Source organism: Xiphophorus maculatus, chromosome 19, assembly GCF_002775205.1.
Source record: "Xiphophorus maculatus strain JP 163 A chromosome 19, X_maculatus-5.0-male, whole genome shotgun sequence".
NCBI classification, from domain to species: Eukaryota; Metazoa; Chordata; class Actinopteri; order Cyprinodontiformes; family Poeciliidae; genus Xiphophorus; species Xiphophorus maculatus.
This window is the reverse complement of record NC_036461.1, coordinates 13,456,046-13,478,563: the sequence shown is the minus strand read 5'-3', so window position 1 is coordinate 13,478,563 and position 22,518 is coordinate 13,456,046. Positions and strand designations below refer to the sequence as shown.

The window sequence follows — 22,518 nt, the reverse complement described above, 5'->3', positions numbered from 1 at the left end:
TTCGATATTTTTGATGAGCAATGGTCCGAGGGCCATGAGGAAGTATGTCCTGATGAACCAAAACAACAAATTCCCCCTTCTCACTTCTGGTACAATGCAGCAGGAGAACATCCCATCAACACCTTCTATTATTTTTTTTTTAGGCTTCCAACAAAATTAAAAGTAAAATAAGATGTTGCAGCTCATCAGTCATTATTTCCTCCTCATTCGAAGTTGTCAATTCGTAATAGTTGTTCCTCTATGTCCTGATTGTTGTGTTTACTACACAGTTGTAAATCACAAATATGACAAAAACACAATGACATGTACTGCAGCAGGAGGGGTTTCATAGGAGCTTGTCTTTGAAGGATGTGGTTGAAAATGAACGTGACCGTGCATCGATAGTTTGACATTGGCTTGACAATATATGCTAGAGCCTGAAGTTTAGATTACTGTTAGAGCAGGCTTTTGCCTGATTTCCAAACACGATGGGGCCCACTAGAAAAAACTGGAGCAGGCTGTTTGCCTGTTTAAAGGACAGGCAAATAGGCCTATATAATTTAAGTTGAGGCCTAAATCGGGGTTATGCATGTCATTAATACTGACTGAAGTCTAAAGAGGTATATGATTAGTTTCAGGTATGTTGCTCAGCGGGATACAAAACCAAATGTTTTAATTCGACTGCATCATAACAAGTCAGGCTTTATAGACAGCACACAATAAAAAAAAGACGAAAAAAATCAGAGTGAAAATTTTGTTGCCTAGTAAAAGGATCATTTGGCTCATTTGGTTCAAGACTGCATCGGTATTACAGGTGCAGAAATAATAACATCACGTGTTAGAGGCAAGAACACCTCGAAATGCAGCCTGAATAGTTTTGTTTTCAATCCAGTCACACAAGCAGCTCAGAGCTGTCGACCTGCGATCACATTAGCTGTGTGCAGCAGTGTTAAAAACACTCCTTTGTGACAGTTCATGAACTACAGTGTGTCTGGCACCACCAAATCCAGCTCAGTGCAAACAGTGGGGCCCACCAGAAAGAAACTGGGACAGATTGTTCTCACTGTGGGAACTGGTCTCACAGCCTGGACTCCTTTTCTGGTTCAGCTTTACTACAATATGTCACCTAAAAAAGATGCTTTAATTTAATTAACTCAAGAGGTTTTGATGAACAACCTTTGAGGTTTTTAATGATTTTTCACAGTCTAATATTGTTTATATGTTCCTACATAAAAAGCCAAAATCACAGCAAAGTTATTTGTGATTAAATAGGCTTTTGACTTTCTTCTTGAACTCTCATTCAAACATTAGAAGTAAATTTATGAGTGGCAAAATGAACACTTAAACAAGGGCTGAACAGCAGATTTTTTCTCAGAAGATAAAACTCAGTTATTAAAAAAGCTGGTGTCAAGATTAAAAAATGCCATATTTCAGGGGAACATAATCAGCAAAATGCTGTCATTTTAACAATATATTTCACAATGCTGCTCTAAAGATGTGTTTTTATTTAGAATTCTTTGCACTTACAATCGTTTCATGGACTGCAGATGAGCGAAGGTTCCTGGGATGAGCTGTGTTATTCTGTTATTGTGCAAAAACCTGACAGGGAGACAGAAAACAGGAAAATTAACAAGTGACCAATAAAACGGGTAGTGTGGAGACAGGATGTTGTTTTTGGTGACTTAATTTTCTGTTTTTAAAACAGGACAAATATCATTGTCCTTCCAGATAATAGTGCCATCACACATTTTTTTTCCACTGTAGACACAACAAAGCATTTTCCTGCATATGCAAGACTTTTTGATCAATTTGCCACACATTTCTGTATCCTTCCTTTCAGGAAACTAATTCAAAAATCTTTCTTGTCTCTGCTTTGACTGTGTCCATGGAAATCTTCCCCAACAGCAGCTAAACTACGCACCTGGGAATTCCTTCCTTCCCCTATTCCTCTTTTTTTTCTTCCCTGCAGGTGTTCCATCTATTTGCACAGACTCAAGGCTGCAAGTGCAAATACACCAGGTTTAAAAAATGAAACAAGAATCATTAAGTCTATGAGATACAAGAGAAGGAGGGAGTTTCATAAAACCATGCTAATTATTGCATCTAGCTAAATAAACAAACTCTTATAAACCTAGTAACAGTTAATAAAACAGTTTACTGATTCATAAGAGGAGATTTTAACTGTACTCGTATTGTGTCTGAACTAAATATGTTTTATGAATTTTGGCAAAAAGATGAGACAGAGTGCACCTACAGTCGTTCCAACTTCGGTAGATGGCTGAAGGATTCCGGTTCCAAAGAATCGATGCTGTTGAAGTGCAGGTAGCTGAAACAGAACAAAATGTACAAATAGGTATTTCAGGTTTCATGATTATAAATTGTTACATTATTCTATGGAATGGAATGGGTGGGGGCAGGGTGTGGACAGGTTGGGGTTTGGACAATAGTGTGTCAGAAATAACTATGGAGAAAACGGCACTGTGGAACTTGACAGACTGCAGGAGTCTACATGTAAGCATTTATGACATACTTATGTTTAAAATTTAAGGGTCCAATTTTAAATTCAAGGAAGTAAACGTAGAACAATTTCAAGAGAAAATGACTGAAATATGCAATTTATGTAAGGATTCTGACAAACACTTGAGACAAAGTCAACGCAACTAATTCTGGGTGCTTTCTATTTGAATTTTTTATTAGTGTGAATAATATTTAAATAGTTGTGCTCAGTAACCAGTTACTGTAAATGTTATTTTTCATTAGATTACAGAAACCTATTTCTTCTCACCCTAAAGTAACTCAAGTGAATTTTTAGCAAACTTCAGCTTTGGTTAGGGAAAAGGTTTGCTATCACTACTGCATTCATACCTGCCAGATGAGTCATGCAGACAAATGAGTAAATTCATAATTATGTTTAATTTCATTCAATTCAGTAGTATAAAGCAGTAGAACCATGTCTTATGTAAACAATATGTAAAAGAAAAAAAATCAAGTCATTTTTGTTTTGCATATTTCAAACACAAACAGCAGCTAAGGCTATTTTACATGTCAAACAGTTGCATTTTTTTTTCATATGATATGAAATCCGATTTGACCAAATTCTATTAAAATCTTCCCAAATCACCTAATACAATCCAATAATAATGTCAGATTATTGGATTCAGATCCAATATCATAAGGCCAGAGTTTGTCCCAATTAAAATGCAATAAAGTCAAATTCAGTTCATTTGTAATGTTGGTTAGTAAAATGTGATCTACTTAAAAATCTTCATGGAAAAAGGAAAAAAAAAACAAAACGTTTTTTGTTTAGAAAACTACAATATATTAAAATCAGCTTTGCATTTTATCAGATTGGAGACACAAAATATAAATCCAGGAAAAGTCAGACAGGTGGATAAAAATAATCAATAAGGTTTCAAATTGGGATTGCTTCCACCTGAGAGTCAACACTAATGCAGCAGTAAAACAAACTAAAACAACAAAGAACCTTTTAAACATCAGAGATCAGAGAATAAAGTCATGATGAATTTCTTTTAGGCCTAATTCATTAGTGGCTATAAACCATCAGGTTAGGCTGATACAAACCAAAGCCACTGCAACAGCAAATCAGACATAAGGCTTAGACACTTATGAATCACAGGAGAATCATCAACCACTGATTTGGGATTTTCCCCATTCAGAACAATGAAGTCACAATGAGACTTCATGCCTTGGCATCTGTTTTAATAGAATTACTGGGATTTACAACTTGCCACCAACACATAAAGTATTCTTTATTGGGGGAAAATTCAACCCAGCTGCTTGGTCTGACACTGAAAATGAATTTTATTACATAGGTTATTTGTTGTTGATTGAGTTAAGAAAGGGCACAGCACATCAAAATCATCGTTAAGATGACCCACTAAAATATATATTGGATTATACTGAGTTAAATTTGTTTGTGACTAAATTAAAAGGATTGTTGCATTTTACTGCACATATAATAAAAACAAATTCATTTTCTGTTTTGTCTCAAACTTTTGTGGGGGTTAAAATTTATTCATTCATGCATTTTGCATCTCAAAACAGTAATCAGTCTTCAGGTGTGGTGAATTAATTTGAACTCAGCTTTCCAAAGGGATTTAAAGTTCAATCATGATTTCACATTGTAGCCAAACATGGGGCCAAGTTGGTTAGGATGTGTTTTTATTATTATTAATGCATGGAATAACAATTCCTACTGAAACATGAATAAAAATGTACAATCTCAGGTTCCCACTGACTGCAGACAACATAAAAATTGAATTAAAGGTAAGAGTTATATATTTTTTTCCAAGCAACATCCCAGTTTGAACTTCTAGTTACTTCTCTTTTACAGCAGGCATCAAGTATTAGTCCAAGGGCCTCCAAATCCCCAAATTGTAGAGATGCACCAATCCGATATTAACAACCATATCGGTCCCGATATTGAAAGAAGTTCTAGATTGAATATGGTGAGAATGTGCCCGAGCTGTTTTTCAGTATCGGATCGGTATTGGGCGATACTGAACCTCAGATATCTGTATTAGTTTCAAAAGAGAAAAAAAGTGGATTGGTGCAACGCTACAAAACTGTGCACTGTTCAGTACTTATGAGAAACAGTTTAACTTTATCACACATTATGCATGGTTATTTAGAAAAAAATCACATACACACACACACAAAATTATAGCAAATCATACGGGAGGTGTGATTTTTGCACCAAGAAGACAGACGTAGGTCAAAGCTTTGTACTACAGTAGTCCTGGCTGCAGCACAACACGGCAACATATTAAGTTTTAAAGTTTCAGTGGGTTGGGGCAAAGCTGTCATGATCACCATGCGACTCATGCAGAGGGAGTCAAAGTGGGTCACAGCGCAACAGACAAAGGTCAGGTGCACAAATGGCATGCATAGTGGCAACAAAAAAGGGAAAGAGCCGTCGCATGTAGCAGCATAATGCCCATCTACAACCTAAGAAGCAAAGAACATGCTTTGATTTATGCACTGTATGACTCATAAGCATGTCAGCTTTGCCAGGTTTTGGGATTTATTTACAGAGATCCTCAGGAGAGGGGAGAGGGGTCAAGCCATGTACAAATGGGCATAAGAAGGCAGAATGCTGCGAGCGAATAGAAAAGGTGAATGAAGAACTCGGTCACTTACAGTTGCTCAAGAGAGACAAGGCCCTTAAATGCTTGTCTGTCAATTGATTGGATTTCATTCTTGTACAAATAGCTGAAAGGAGAGATAATCAGTGACATTAGTAACACTTACACATCTTAATTTTCCCTATTTATAGAGAAAAAGCATTGAGTCCTATAGCATGTTATAAAAATAATTTAATTTGCGACAAAAAATTAAATAGAGCAACTTTCACAACGGTTTTTACTCCTGGTGATGAATTAAAAACCTTTAAACAAATTCATCTAACCCAATATTGTTTGCCTACAATAAAAAAGCCACTATCTTTCTGTAAACATGCAAAGCATACAGCTAAAGAATAAAGAGAAATTGTAAAAGGTGATGGCCCAAGAGCTGTCCATTATCCTTGTTGATCAATTAACTATTTTTCTTGCTTGCAAATTAATAAAACAAACATTTATGGTATAAACATTTCAATGTATTTCATTAAATAGCAAGCTCTTTCCTCAGTATAAATCACCTTCCACAAGAATAGTTTGAAGTGAAAACTCAATAGTCTCCGAGTTGCACAACAGGCTCACTCAGAATAAGTAGTAAGTTGCTATATCTACATCACAAGGAAACCATTTGCTGTCTTTTCAGTGATCTAAATTGTTACCAAAATATCAAAAACAAATAAAAATGTGAGAAATGATCAAAGTAATAAAAAACATAACAAGTTTCCGTGGGTGAAATGTTTGCTGCAAGTTCCATGTAGTAACAGGCTGTAATCATGAACACAATGTTCAGGATCACCAGGCGCCCCTGAAAGGCAAACCACCCTCCTCATGTGCATATTATTCTTCTGCAATACATGTCAAAGAAATGTGAGCCTAGAAAAGCAATAGCTTCCAGCTGTTCATCCTTTCATCTCCCATCACACACTTCATGATTTTAACCCGGGACTTAATGAGAAATGCAGATCTCCAACAGGACAAGAATTAAAAAAAAAAAAAAAAAAAATCAACATTAAAACAAGAAGATTACAAAAAGCTGAATTCTTTCATAGAACAGGAAACCACCAAGACAATTTGAGCTAAACTTTGGTTGAACATAATCACTCTGTAATAAAAATCAAACAAAAGAGTTAAACAGATGCATAATAGCAAGATAAAGGACCACTGTATCATGTTTTTGAATGAGTCAGCTGCAAATAATCCCAAAGTTCATAAATCTGAGATAGACATTGGAAATTGTGAAAATGCCTGTCATTCAAGCAGCAGGCACAGTGCCACCCAGACTGCAGCACCATTGGTTAGTATAACCATCTGTGGGTAGACTAAATAGCAAGTTGTCCATTTTGGATTAAATGAGCCATTTTTGTGACTTAAACTTACAACTTTGAAAAGCACTTAAAACCACGTTTACTGTGTCTGTCCAGCCAACACATTCAACAGACTTCAACCGTATTGTTTAGACCAAATAAACAACATCTGCAAATCTAACTTCAAAATACATTCATGAATAAAGAAAATAGACAGACTGAACTTAAAGCGTGATGAGACACTATAACATCAAAACCCAAAGTTAACCAGCAACCAGCAAGAATACAAAAATACTTAGTATGAAAAATGGCCTTGTCTGTCATTCAATTAATCTTCCTTTCCATCGCTTCTAGATCTTACAACCTTTTCCTCTTTGTTGCAGGTAAACTTAAACAACTAATTAATTAACTAAAAGTGTGTTGCTCAAAGAGACCAGATTGAAATGTCTGGAGAATGTTTCAACAACTCTGATGAAATTTGTTCCTTCACCGGCATTAAATCAGAAGGCAAATTACCTTTCACAAAATTATTCCAACAATAAAGTAATTGTTTTCAAAATGTTATTTTTGAGATGTTTAACTTTTCATTTTCAATTTTTTCAGATAGTATATTTTGATAAACTACAAAAAAAATAACCAACCAAAGTGGATGCAAACACAACACACTGCTGCAACGTGTAACTTTTAAAGTTCTACATCTATGGAAAAAAGAAAACTTTTTGATTCTTTAATTAGAAACAGCATCTGTAAAAGAAAACAATCGGCAAACTCTTTGCATGTTTCCATCAGTCTGATCTGTTTATTGAGCTGGTTCTTACAGAGAAAATATAGCTAACCGTTAAGCTTTAACTGCATTGAAGATGAATCAGAGAAAGCTACATTGTTCTTCAATGAAAGTGAAGAGGTTAGATGGGAACCTCCAGCTTTAAGCTCTGACTAGCAGGAAGATGTAACCAGATACTTCCAACAATCACGAAGGTTCCTGCAGCGGTACAGTCCTCAGATCAGCTGTGTTTTGACGGGGAGGGGCTCCCTAATTAAAAGTGACTAAAACAGCTGCAGGATTTAATTGCAAATATGGGGGAGGACCGTAAGGAATCTGTAGGCTCTTGAGTGGAATCCAGTGGAGAGGAAAACAAAAAAGCTGAATTGCTCTTGTATCGAGCCTCTTGTTTGTTCCTACCTGCTGGGAAGTTGGACTCAAACATTTTTGGGAAACAGTAATTACATCTAATTTCAGTTGTTTTAGGTCAAATGGACCAAACCATTGTGTGGTTGTAGACCTAAATGTGGTCTGCTGTGGAGCCAAAACAAAATTCAGTTTTGTAATAAGTGAATGTGTTTTTTTTCACTTTTACAATTGCCATTTCTTTAATTGCATAGATTTAAGAACAAGTCCAGAAAATATATGTTTGCTCCCAGTATTTACTTAGTTTGGAGGTAATCCAAAGTATTATCTTTACCTCCCTTTGACAGGACAATACTACTAAGTGTTATCTATTAAATATATCTTTTAAAAACAAGCTGAAACCTTCGGAGAGGACCTTAACTAAAAAATGTTAAATTTAAAACATCCAAAGAACATTGTTCTTGATCTTTGCTTGAGAATTGTTTTGATTAAGGGAAACTTTACTTATTCATTCACATCAATGGAAACAGACTAAGTGGGGGACAGACTTTATCCTCTGAAGTCCTTTTCACCTTGGCAAATAACTCAGCTTGCACTGATCACTAAACAGACACAACTACTTAGCTCCAGTAAGTCTCCTACCAGAGTCAGAGCAATTTTCTGCACACTGCTAAGGCAAATAACTAATTTATACTCAGAGTTCTAAGTGTTTTCAGTTAAACACACTCAAAAAGAAGTAACAACTACTTTTTGTTACTAAGTAGCTGATGTATGACCCAGATCAACTTTACGGTCATATTTAGTAAATTAGAATAAGTATTCCAATGAGGCTTATTTGTGAGGTTTAGTTACTCCAAATAGCTACCTCTAGATCTTAATAATACTATTTACTAGGCACACATTTTTGGTTTAAAATGTTTTCAAATGGTCATATTCTAATGTTAAATCTTGGGTTTTCATCAGCTATAAGTGGAAAATTATAAGTAAGATAAAACATAACAAACAAATGCTTAAAAATAACAGTTTGTGTGTAATTAATCCATTAAATTGGTTTGACTTAGTGAATTGAGTTACTGAAATAAATTGACTTTCAGTGCTACTCTAATCAGTTGAATATGACCACATAGTTAACATAGAGAGACTTGTGTCTAGTTGGAAATGCATTAGTCGATTTATGAAGAGTGATAGCAGCATTGTGTTGATTTCCTACAGTAAGCTTTTAATACTATTTTATATGAGAAGCAGTTACAAAGTCACACACTCTATTTGGATGAAATGCAGTGGCTGCACAACACAATTTTACAAATATCCTGAAACAAAGACAATTTAATTTAGGGCTTGCATTTTAAACTCTCATCAACATCTTAGGCTAGTGATCATCACAATTAGGACTGCTAAAAACTACAAAACCTTAAACAGCAATATATGTGTGGCAATGAGAAAAACTAGATTTTACTTTGGTATTTTCAAATGTCTGCTAACACACAAAGACAAGTCAGGTCCAAAACATGAAACAGTAGAAGTACAAAATGGCTATAAGGTCTTGCTTTCTGTTGTAGCAGCTAAAGTGAGTAGCTATCTCAGTTTCAAATAGGATGTTACATTGTTAGCGCTTCCTTGACGTTCATTAAAAAAGCTTACTTATGTTAATATAGCCCAAGTTGAATCTTTTTCCAACATCCATAGATACCATATAGACATGTTCTAATAAGCAAAAAAAAAAAAAAAGAATATATATATTTATATCTATATGGTTTATTGTTTATGCAAGATTTTTTTTTCTTTAATACAATGTATAATTTGTATTCAAGATCAGATTAGGCTACATAAAAAAAAAATAGAGTTAGTGAAATTAAAATAAATATACCAAATATAATATACCAAATATAAAAACCTTCTATCTGGTACCCAATGGTGATTCTTGCATGAATGGAGCTCTGTGCGAGCCCCTCCTTCTGAGGCCCCAACCAATTAAAATGAGAAAATGAGATCCCGGGGTCCTGGAGTGCTGTTTATCACAACAGCATGCAAGCTACTCTCCTCATTACTTGCCCCAAGCAGAAGATGCTGCCACCCCATTGACTGCACATGCATAAAATGGATAGATAACATGCTCAGGACACAGCTGGCATAAGAATACTTTGAACTAAAACTCTTTTCATAAAGCTACTCCTCCCTCTAGCAACACCCTGGAGTCCTCACTGCAAGAATTTTGCTTCACTATGGGCATATAATTTCCCAAATGACATTCTGCATGATTCATAACAATACCCTCCTTCACAAACACACTCAAAAAAAAAATATGAAAGAGTCAGGCGGAATGATCACCAGGTTCTCCCAGGAGTTAATTTAGCTGTAAGATTTAATAAGAAATACTCAAAGGGTTAAGCAAAAATTGGTTTTGTGTCATTTCAGAACCAATGAATAACATCCCTCTTAAACATATAAGGAAACAAAATTAAATGCAGCAAACTTACAGATACTTGAGGTTTTCTAGGTCTTCAAACGCTCCCCTGGGAATCCTTCGTATATGATTGTTGTTGAGGAGACTGTGAAAGAAGAACAGGGAGTGAAAGTTAGTTGCTGTCAGAAGTTGCTCTGTCAGTTGCTCTTGTTGAATGTAAAGATAAACCATCAAAGACTTCAAAATGTGCCAAGAGAACCTATTCTGGACTTCAATTAAACCCAGGAAAAAGCTCATTTGATTTAATAACAGGAAAATGTGAGTTTTTTTTTCCTTCTGCATAGTACATTTCAGCATGTTCTGAAATTGCATCACCTTTTCTGACACATAGGTAACATTGACACTGCTAAGTTACAATTTTTTATGAAATCTGTTTGTTTTTTTTGTTTTGGGTTTTTTTTTTTTTTTTGCATGGTTGTTCATTCTTCCAAATGTATCCGACTTGTATGTGATTGCCTGTGTGAACTGCAAACAACCTAAAAGTGTTCTGCATGCATAGTAGAGGACAGAGAATTGAAAATATAGAATCCTTATCAATGAGGTAAGGAAATTGTAGCACCAAGAAAACTCAGCAAAACTAAAATTTGTTCTAATTTGCAAACTACATCATCACATCATTCTCCAACATCATCACACCCTGTGCAGCACTGTGCAACCATATTAGGATTAATTGACAGGTGCAATCAAAGTCATAAATGGGGTAAAATGCATAATGGCTGCAGATTATCTTGGTGTCGCAATTCTTGTATTTCCAATTCACTTTTTAGCAATGTCAAATGAACTTGTTAGGTTCAATAGTCTTGGACAATATGTTGTGTTTGAGTTCTTATACAATCACAGCATCTGTGAAGAAATATCACTAACAAAGAAAAGTGAAACACTTAAATAACAGATACAGAAAAGTCAAGGAAAGTAACAATAGTTAGGGGAGAGACACAACCAGTGTTCCATATGAGGAACTTATCTTGGTAGCTGGAGACAGAGTTTTGTTTTGTCCTGTTGAGGAACAAATCCTTGACACAGAGCAGGGGTCGACTCCCATGAGGAGCCATTGCAGAACTCAACAGAACAAGCTGAAGAAGTCGGGGAAAAAAAGAGCAAAATATTTTGTCCAGGAATTAACGCAGGGGCTTTTCTGTCTTTACAGTGGCTAAATGATCCACAATCTGGTACATTCAATATTTTTTGATAGTTTCTGAGGGGTACATTGTACTACTAGGTTTGGACACATTCACCCAGTTTACATCAAGTGTTAGCTCTGAACAGGCCCACTGAAGCTGAACAGTCTGGGGAACCCTGCAGGTGACGATGTGTCTGCTAAGAGTGGAAAATGGCTGTGCTCCAACAACTTAATCTACTTCCTGCCTTTTCAGGAAAAAAAACAACCCAACAGAAAGGATCGTTGCAATGAAGACCTGATCTGCTGGTAAAGATTTTATTTATAACACAAAAAATAAAATTATTGAAAAATAAAAAGAAATGGAAAACTTTAAATTATCTGGCAAAGGAATAGTTATTTTTCTAATTCTAAAGTTATTTTTACTACTGCTTTTAAGTGTTTAAAGCTTCACAATGACATTGCTACTGATCTGTCAATGTTCTCTAACAGACCTTTGAGCTTTGAGACCTCCCCAACATGGCTGTATTCATGCTTAAATTACAATATTCAAAAGTGAGCTAAATGGTTCACTTCTGAAGGGTAAGTGGTATTACGAATTTTGTTTAGGAGAATCATACACTCAATGAACATCTCATTGGATTGTTCATTCACAAGTGAAGTGAGACCACTTCACTTGTTAAAAACAAGTGAAGTGGTCTCACCAGGGCCCTAGGGTTTATTTTTGACCCACATTCTGGGTTTTCTCCCACTGACTTGGATTCCTTTGGTGGAATTTGTACTGGAACCAATTAATAATTTTCTTGGCCAAATGTTTGGGACTAATTTTCTTGAAAATTCAGAGCTGTTCTCTTTAGATTTTAATCAGAAATGTTTCTATTTATCCTTCCTTCGGTTATATGAAGTCAGCCAGTATGACATGCTGCAAGACAGCCCACACCATGAATCTTCTGAAAAAGTCACAACTGTACTTATTGGCTCTTGGAGAATTCCTTTGATAATTTCTTTGACTTCTCTACCAGAAATCCTATGAGAGGCGCCTCAGTGTATACGCCTTGTGGTGAAATAATGTTCTGGAATTCAGAATTATGGCTACACTGGTGCTAACAGGGATACCCAGACGTTTAGAAATGCAGCTGTAACCTTTGTCATTACTACACTGTGCAACACAAGGACTTTTTCATTAAGGTTTTTTTTCTTTTCAGTAACCAAACTCTATGCAGTACTTTAATACAAACAGATTTTAGCTGGTTTCTTGGCTTTCTCAGGCTTTTCAACATCCTTTTTATAAATACTCTATCTCAGGTGTCATTACACACTCATTCATTGAATAATTTGCAATAAATGTATTTGTATGTGTGGACAACTTCATGTGTAGGTTGTGATTTTGCTTGCTTATGAAATATATTTACCGAGAAAAGAAATGCTGGTGTGTTCAGTACTGGTTTTACCCAAAGTGTACATGGAAAGGAAATTGTTTAAAGTTTACAGTGCATGTTTTGCTTTCTTTTGGGTGTATTTCTTTTATTTCACAATATTCTTCAAGAACAGATGAAGAAACAGCTCAACTGCTCAAGCAAATATTTAGATGAGGTGGTGCTTATATAATCACCTGAAAACTGAAAAGATAACTAAAAAAGGAAACATAACAAACCAGCATTTCTTATGAATATGAGTGTGCTAAATATGTGTGTTAGTGCTAAATATAAGAGAAAAAAACACACAAATGCTGGTGGTGGTGAAAAAAAGAGTAATTCTACTAAAATTATATTCTGAACCCAGTTTGTGAAACCACAGAAGAAGAGCTTGGAAACTGTTCTTGCTTCTCATACAGAGACAGGGCGACTTACAGTGTGTTGAGGTTCGTTAATCGCCTGAAGGAGCCTGGTTGTAAATCCTTGATTTTGTTGAATCTCAGGTCTCTGAAAGAAAAAAAGAGAATGTGTTAATCGTTGAGAATATTTCACTGTGTTAGTACGATATGTGATACCCAATCGCCGTCAGGAAAATCCCAAAGTATTACAGGATGCTCATCTCACAAGAATTTCTTTGTTAGGGCTTTAATCTTCTTGGGGGATTTCAATAACGTTTGCCTTAAAGATAACAAGCACAAGGTTGTTTGCTGCAGTCAGCAGGCTTTACAATCTGTCTCCTGTTTCTCTCTAATTGAATTAGTCTGCAAAAATAGAAAACAAAGCTGACATACTATGACTTTGCATCTTATCTTTTAGAGACTGAAGTGAAATCACTCTTTATTATGTGACATTAGCAGCATTGAAAAAAACATGTGAAAAGTGTTATTTTTTTCTTTTAAGGCTTTTGTGGTACTAGTGGACTTTTGTCACAGCAACAAATTAAGGTAAGAGGAAGAATGGATGTTCAGCAAAGGTAAAAAAAAAAAAAAAGCACCTTCCCCATTATGCAATTATCCCCATTATATGCATATGCAAACTTATGAATTTAAAGTACATAAAAAAGTATTTTATCATATTATAGCATTTTATTGAACAGCTTAATTCAAATACAACCAAAATCAGGTTGCAGACTGAACTTTAATTTCTCAGAATTGAACAGACAAAACAAGACAGTCAAAAACTCTAAATGTCCCATCATGAACTTTGACATTGGACATATTAACTGAGACCTGTAGAGACTGAAAACGCTCCTGGGTTTGTTGTTGTTTTTTTGAGGATCAGAATGAACTTTCTGGGACCTTTGCGGCTAGAAAAACTGTGAGCTGTCTTCAATGTTTTTCACTTGTATATAATGACTGCCTTAGCAGAATGATAAAGTCCTAACATTTTGGATAAAAACAGTACTGCTTTGTATATCAGTGATGCAAACTGGTAATTAAACACATATTGTGAGATATGTAACAAAAAGTTAGATCACTTTCAAAAGCTTAATGTCAATCTTATGTAAACTGAACCAGACTAAAATGTTCAAATGGATCTGAGAAACCGACTACAGTTTGCAGACCTGGGCGTTCTCTAGAAAGCTCAATTGACCCTGTAAGAGTTCAGGCTGCCTCCAAGTGCTGACTTTTCACTGTAAACAATCTCTGCCTGGTTCAGAAAGACATAACATAGTTTTGCTATCTTGCAAAACTGTCAAGACATCGGCCCGATGGAAGGCTTGAGATTAAAATGTTCTAAGTTCTGTAGAAAACCAGCTTTCATTTTGCTTTTGTTTTTTATGTTTCTGCAAATAAAATATTGAAGTTGTTTTTCTCAATGGGTTATTTAAAGTTTCTTGATTCTGCATGTTTTTAGTTTACTTAACAAATAATTATAAAACAGGAAAAACTTATGCAACACTAAGTCACCTTCTTTTTACTTTTAGTGATGAAAGAAAGCATGAGTCTTGAGGCTTAACTTTATTGTTAAATAGCATATAGAATACCATCTCCGAGTAGGTAAACCTTAAGAGACAAAGCAGAAAGATATTCAAAATATATATTAAAAACAAGTGAAGTGGTCTCACCAGGGCCCTAGGGTTTATTTTTGACCAGTGAGTATTTCACAAAGAAACAACAGAAGATCTTTACAAATCCTAAAGTCTGTATTACAATGAACCAGGTCAGTTACAGATGCTTCCTCCAATTGTTTGACACAGCTTGGCTGTAGACTTTGATGGAAGACACACTGTATAATTTAAGTCTCCAATATGACACCGTTAGCAACATCAACAAACAAGGATGGTCACACTTTTTTGGAAATAAATCCCCACTTAAATGCTCCTGATTCTAGTGTCATCTTAACCCATCTTAGATGAAGTTGTCAGGATCACAGTAACCCATTAGAAGTTTTTGTTTGACTTGTACAATTTTTAAAATCAGGAAAGTTTAAACCACTCTGTGAATTAGAAAGAGTCAAGCACATTCAGAACGAGTTGTCTTGAGATACTGTTAGAGAAGGCTTCTCTGCAAGGTAGCATTGCAGGACACATTTTCCAGACATGCTGAGGCAGACACTGTCCTACCTCCTCTGGGCCTGAGGGATGAGAAGCAGGATAAATGAACAAGGCTACGTGCTGATTCAGGCAGCACCTATCAGCAGATAACACAAATAAGTGCACCAGATTTCGGGTGAGGTCATTCTTATAATGTTTTTAATGATTTTAAAAAAGACACGGTTTCACATATTACAGCTGTAAGAGATAATAGCAGGACTTTAGGTGGTTAACTGCACCTCAGATTTTCAGACAGTATTCAAACAACTCTGCTTCTTTCTACAGAAGGCTAAGTAGGGTCAGGCAGAAAGAACAAGATGGAAGGAAATGCTCAACTGATTAGAATGTCCTGAGAGTCTACAAGCTAAACTGAAAACCGACTCTGGATTATGTGTGGAATGTTTAAGTGGCAAAGTGACATCAAGGTGCCTTGGTCTTAGATTTTGTAAAGAAAAATGAAAATCTGCATTCATGTGAGATGTTGATCACTATAAAATACATTTTAAAGACAATTTGTCTTTGCTAAAGCCATGTCAACGCTCTTCTTGCAAGCATGCAACAACAAAAAAAAGTTTAATTCCATGTTACAGTGACTAAAGATTATCCACTATTATGGCAGTCTGTCATCTTACTTAGTCTTTGTTTAGGAACAACTGGAAATTAGAGAGGAAATGACTCACCTCATAGCCAGCAAAAACATAGAATAAACTATCAGGGACATTTAGCAAGCAAAACATTTTAAACTCATTTAGCAAATTAAGTGACCAAGGAACGCCGTTCCTTGGTCACTTAATGTGTGTTGTTTTAGAAAATTCCAACAATTTCATTAGATTTGTTGTGGAACTCATTAAGGAAGCATGCTAACCCAAAGTAATGAGGTTTGACAGCAAGAAAACCAGAGGGAAGTTTAAAAAATTCATGTTAACAACCCTGTGAAAGGGTTGACAGACCTGTTCTGGCTTTGCCTAAACACATGGCTGGAAAATGAACAGTCTACCAGGCTCAATTACCCACACAGGAAGATAGACCCATAATTCAAGCTGATAAAAACAAAGCCTGAAGTTATACTCCCCCGTACGGTTTTGCACTAAACTTTGACATTTTTCTCATGAAGTGATTTTGTTTACATGGGATTTTGACACAAGCTAAGTTCATGACAGTGACTTCTTTAGGTGATACAGTGATTATATGCTGTTGGCCACAGATCTTTCCTGTCAATATTCTTGAATTTGCAAAGTTGCCTGTCCATCCATCCATCCGTCTATGTTAGTGTTCCACTTTTTTTTTTACCTAGACCACTGTCTCCTAAACCTATTCCTCAAGACCTACTGCCTTACATGTTTTAAGTGTCTCTCTTAATTAATTAAGAGAAACATGTAGAACATGCCAGGATCCATTAATTTACTCTGCAAACTTTATGACATATTAAAGGATGTACCGTAAATCAGCCATTTGATTCAGATTTGCTGCAGCAGAGACACATCTAAACAGCTGTGGTTCCTGATGGCCTGTGTTGAGAAACCTAGAATTCTGTTAAAAATGTTCAAAACCAACAATCTTTTGATTGAAGATACTACACTAATACATGATAGTAGAAAACGACCAAATTTTATGTTAACCAGCTTATTCTCAAGCCAAGTGTATACAGCTGATTAGTAATCTGACTACTGCCCCAATAAACTTGCTTTTACACCAGACATATACACAAAAGCCCCGTTTACACAGAGCTGCTCCTCAATTATAAAACTGCAATATTTTTGTTGTGATCCAGCTGCTTATTTGTTGTTTCACACTGAGCACTTTGTTCATTGGCGATGGAGACGGGTTACTGTTTACAATGAGGTGGAAGCTAGTGAGGTCTAAGCTAATGGACAAAGGCACATGTGTGTTTGATGACATATTAAAGTCACAGCACCATATAGTGGCCTGCCATGACAACCCAAGCTGACTCACAGTGTCATCATCTGAAAATACCAGCGATTTCTAGACAGCGATCTCGTGCAAAGGTAGCCAAGGAGTAGTCTGCATGACAATGCTTTTGGTTTTGTTTAAGATCTTATGTGAAGAAAATTGACCTGTCTATGAAGATATGGCTTTAAGAGGAGTTACGTGAAGTTTTTCTAGATGAGGGTTAAACGAGAATGGTAATCACCCAGTAGAAATTCAAAAGTTGCCAAAATGACACTGTCACTATGTCTTGTAAAGAGTTTATAAATTTACTTATGGTTTTTATGTTGTGGTGACTCTCTTGTCTCTCTCTCAGGTCTCTCTTGTAAATAAGACAAGTCTCAAAAGATTTTCCTGTATAAATAAAGGATTATATATTGTGTGTAATCATTTCCAGCTCAAATGATTGAAGTAAGTAATTACTGCATAAATAACATTTGACCAATAGCACAACAGTAAGAAGTCCAGAGACCCGCAGAACCCAGTGAACTCCCAAGCTGGTAGCAGCAGCGGTAGTAAAGCAAACTGTTGAAGTGGAAGACCTACTTACAGCAACTGAGAATCTGCCAAATTCCCCTCACAATGGAGTGATTGATCAACAGGATGATCCACCATGTCAAAAAACAGAGGGGTGATGAGCAAGGATCTTGACCTTTGTTTAGAAGCAGAATTCTCAAACTATTCATCCATCCATACAACCATGAATACATTGTTAACAGATATTTATCCTTGCAGGGTATTGTAGGGGCTGGTGTCTATGTCCAGGTGTCATCACAGACAAACCCAATATTTCTGGTAATGTTTTACCAGAAAGCTGAGCAGCAAGCGGCTGGTTTATAAATAAAAACAGCTTACTGCTGCTAAGGATTCAGTGCAGAAAGCACTGATTCTTGAGAATTAATATATTTACCATTGAAAAATAAATGAGCTTACAATAAGCAATGAAAAATAAATCTGATGCAGCATAAATGATTCGCCTTCCAAGTTCTTGCAGACTGAGTGACAAAAAGTCTTTCTCAGAACTCCCCAGCTGTTCTGCTTTAGCAATTCGTGGGAGTAAGGCCAAAGGAGCTCCCATCAACAACTGTCTTGGGTCCTATTTCTGTGTGCAAATGAGTAAAGCTTTGGGGATTTCTGCCTTTGCATTCCATAAAGCTGCAGAGACTGACCTCCTCACACAACCTGACTGCAGCACATTCCAACAGAACAGACACCACTGACTCTTCCTGATTCACTCTGTCTGTCTCTCAGGCACACCAGGCCAATGTTTATGGTAAATTAGTGGAAAAGAATGGTTGACCTGAAGTAATGGAACATTAATTACTATTGTAATGATGTGAAGCAAGATCATTGTCATTGAAGCAAAAGTATTAAAATAAGAACCTGTTAAATCTGACACACCCAACCGTGTAAATAGTCTTCTTTAAAGGCAATTAACATGTGCCCATTTTAAAATGGGCACATGTTTTTTTCCCCCAAGTAGTTCTTGACATGTTGTCCTGTGGTGTAGACAGAGATGACTTTTGAAGGCTTTTTCCTAAGTCGGCCATAAACGGCGTGTTGGATACTGGCTAGAAAAAGGAGACGGTGACCCAGTAACAAACAATATATCCTTTTTTTTCTGATTCTGGTTATTTACTCATCTCATTTTTGAATATGCAAACACAAACGTTCACAAACAGTGCTTTGTCACTGGTTACTACCAATTCCCAAATTATAACAGAAGGCAGGTTATTTACATAAATATTGGCTATGATGCCTATGGCTCAGTAGTCTTCATTTTGTCCTTTTTAGAGTGCCATAAGAAAAATCTGATTCACAATGTGCACACTACATTAGTTCACAAAAATGAAATCCAGACTTTTCAAGCCTACCATTTCCAAGATGGAAAGCAAGTGACAGAAAAGGTTCAAATCATATGCTGACAAAAACATCTACCAAACCTTGCCTGAACTGTTAACAAATCTGTGAGAAGGAATACAGCGGGGTCATTACAGCATTACAGAGAGGGAACGTAATATTCTGTCGCCCCTCAAACAGACAGTCCAAAGAGAAAACAGCTGAATCATTATGATGTAGGCCAGAAGTAATGCAAAAGCCAAAGAGTGGAGGAGGGGGACTTTAAACGAGCTCTTGGCGCAAAACGTATTCATTGTTTTTTTATGTTTTTGTGCTACAAGACAATGAAACACTGAGTTTTAAGAGTTTAACAAGCATAACGAAAAAGATACAAAAATCTAATAACAGAGCTAATTATCTTGAAGGTATAATCTAGCACCCAAAGAGTGAAATAGTTTATGTTTAACAGTGAAGGAAAATAAAGTCTATCTTTAGTTTTTTTTCTTTAGATTCCCCACAACGGTGTCCTGCTTGTCAGAAAATTGAAAACAGTCCTGATCTTTTCGGAGAATATCCCAGGTCAAGTGTCACTATTGCACAAAAGTTTGAAAGAACCTAAAGCTGGAGGATTTCAGACACTGCATTTTCACTTTGACTACAAGTGTCAAACATACAACTTTTTAATGTGATTCCATAAATTGCAGCACATAAAAAGGCTTCCTCGCAGTCTCACCCAGGAGAACTGCAGTTCTGTAGTTCTCCGGGTCGCTCAAGGAACATTTCAAATGGCAGACTAAAAGAAGTCACGTCCTGACATGACGTCCCAGAGAAGTGAAGAGAAGAGTGGGGGGAGCAACAAGTGGCTGCAGCTTCAAAGCCCACAGACATAAAAGCTAGTGGGAAACCAGTTTGCTCTCCTGTGCTGTAAAATACAGACCCTTCCTATCGTAGGATTTTCATCTTCCCTTTGAGGGGAATCCGGGCAAACCTCTGTCCACTGCTGTGGACTGACCACAGATATTAGAGGACAGAACTTATTCTGAGTGTGTGGCAAGGGTAACTTGTCCATTTACTGCCATAGAATGTGGCTATTTATAGGGCTACGTTTTTATAGACTGCATTCTGGAGATTTCAGACTGGCACATATCTTGAGGGATTGGCCAGATGTTGAGCTTTGTGTCCAGACAGTCTGTGAAAGGAAACTGTTTAGCACACTCGTGACAAGGAGGCGCCATTCACAAGTGCTTGTTGAGGTAGAAGAATTTCCTTCCTTTCATCTGAGAAGGTCAAACATAGACAACAAAACTAATCAGGGGTTTATTGTCTACACGTTCAACAAATACTCATGCTGGAAATTTTGTCCAGTAAGTAACTTATTATTTGGCTGAACAAGAATTGCTAATTGAATCATATGTGCATACGTGAAATGCTATTGGCTTATGCTGAACTCAGTTGAGGAACCTTATTTTGCAGCTCTGATCCTCCTCAATGAACTCCAACAATCAGGTGAAAACATATTGAGATGTTTGTATTAACCTCTGTTCTAAGATCCCCACATGCCTTTCTACATGGTAAATGTTTGTGTTAGGACCCACTTTACTGCAATTCTTTATAAATCAATGTGACAAAATACCAGAAGTCCCAAGGCTCAATTTATTTTTATTTTTTCCATGAATGCATTAGATTCTCGGTTTATCCGGTAGCGGGTTCCCGTTAGTAAGTAGAGAGAAGGAGGGGAGAGGGGCAGGGGGGGAAAAACCCCCAATAAAACACTACTTACAGAATGGTTGTCTGCGGAGACACAGCCGGCACGGTTTCCAGGTTCAAATGCATACATCTCACCGTGGTTCGGAAACACAAGCAGCGGCTCGGACAGCAAAGCGCAGACTGCGGTCCGCAGGCGATAAGCGCGAAAAGCGCCAGCAGGAGACGCGGAGAACGGAGCTGGCCAGCCCGGATCGCCATTTCCAGCAGTGAGAACCGAGCAGAGAGCTGAGAGCGCCAGCTGCCCCGCTCCAGCACACACACACCCACACCCACACACACGCCGGGAGAGGCGGACTCACGCGCGCACACACCGAGACACGCAGCAAGTGGGGCAGGGTTACAATCCTGACAAAGTCCACCCGAAAGCTGGACGGGGAAAAAAAATGCAGATTGCTGAAGTTAATTCATATTAGCTACAGCTTTCTGACCACACAAAGCGAATGCTTTACTTTACTTTACTTTAATCTATCTATCTATCTATCTATCTATCTATCTATCTATCTATCTATCTATCTATCTATCTATCTATCTATCTATCTATCTATCTATCTATCTATCTATCTATCTATCTATCTATCTATCTATCTATCTATCTATCTATCTATCTATCTATCTATCTATCTATCTATCTATCTGTCTGTCTGTCTGTCTGTCTGTCTGTCTGTCTGTCTGTCTGTCTGTCTGTCTGTCTGTCTGTCTGTCTGTCTGTCTGTCTGTCATAGCAAATGTTTACCACTTTACAATTTCCAAACAATGTACGGTCAGCAGATCGTCCAGTTGAAGCAGGAGCTCAACCTGCAGCATGCAGCCAGAATGCAGCAGATGACTGAGCAACATCAGGCTGAGATCGGGCTTCTAAAAGCACAACATCGTGTGTAAAATCATAAGTAAACTTTGATAAATCACATTTAATGGAAAGTTGACTTCCGCTTCACTGGAGCAGAGCAGTAGAATCAAGTTATATCAAACCTATCTGATAACACAAAGTTGGCCAAAAGGAACACAGTGCCCCAATCTAAAAGGAAAAAAACAAAAACTATAAATAAACTCCTTGACATCAAGCATTCTAAAAAAGTGTTACATAACCTCGGAGATTCTGGAGAACCACAGTGAGAGCCATCATCCACTGTTCCAAAAGGTGAAAGAGTGGTGAACTTTCACAGCTGTGGCTGGCTTACCAAAATTACTCCAAGGGTTATTTGATGACTTTCACAGGAGGTCATAAAAGAACTCAGAACAACATCTAAAGTTCTGTCAGCGTCACTTGCCTTGGTTTAGATAAAAGTTCATGATTCAGCAATAACAAAGAGTGTAGAACAAAATGGGAACCATAGGAACATTCCAAAAACCACAAACATCCATCTCAATTTACCCTAAAAACCTGCAGTAATTAAGTTTTTAAGGTAAATTCTGCTATAATATTATACAAAAAAATCTTGAAGGACAATTTGTCATCAATTTGCGACCTTAACATTAGGCACTGTTGAGTTTTCTTTCACAATGATCTGAAGCACAAAAACAAGAAGGTTTGGAGGAGTGGTTATGTGAACTTTACTTCAGTTGGGTTGCCATGACATAACCTTGAATAGGTTGTTCAAGCTTCAAAACCTCCGTTGTGGCTGAACTAAACCAGCTCTGTAAGAAAAGTGTGGTATAATTCTTCCACAGAATATATTAAACACATACTACCCGTTCACACAAAAACTAGATGGCAGTTGTTGCCACCAAGTCTGCTAGAGGAAGCCCACCAAGTGCATCAAGTTTCTGACTTAACAGCAGTCCCTCCTCCAGAACATGTGGTGGTAATGAAAATTTATGACTTTTAATGAAAGAGGCATTTGTTTAATTAAATTAAATTAACATAATTTTCTAATTCCAAAGGA

General features: G+C 36.8%; 1 protein-coding gene across 2 annotated transcripts in view; it reads right to left on the bottom strand.

The window, feature by feature from the left end:
• Positions 1 to 20,912, bottom strand: part of pxdn (peroxidasin) — a 47,826-nt gene extending 26,914 nt beyond the window's left edge. The window contains exons 1-6 of one of the 2 annotated variants that reach the window (XM_023352892.1): positions 20,649 to 20,912; positions 12,982 to 13,053; positions 10,028 to 10,099; positions 5,140 to 5,211; positions 2,234 to 2,305; positions 1,507 to 1,578 (exon numbers count right to left, since the gene is read on the bottom strand). In XM_023352892.1, the coding sequence (XP_023208660.1) occupies positions 1,507 to 1,578; positions 2,234 to 2,305; positions 5,140 to 5,211; positions 10,028 to 10,099; positions 12,982 to 13,053; positions 20,649 to 20,833 (545 nt within the window). In that variant the 5' untranslated portion in view covers positions 20,834 to 20,912. Of the gene's footprint in view, positions 1 to 1,506; positions 1,579 to 1,900; positions 1,977 to 2,233; positions 2,306 to 5,139; positions 5,212 to 10,027; positions 10,100 to 12,981; positions 13,054 to 20,648 lie in introns of those variants that run through there. The other variant, XM_023352893.1, reaches the window with a different exon arrangement.
• Between the last annotated feature and the right edge of the window lie 1,606 nt (positions 20,913 to 22,518).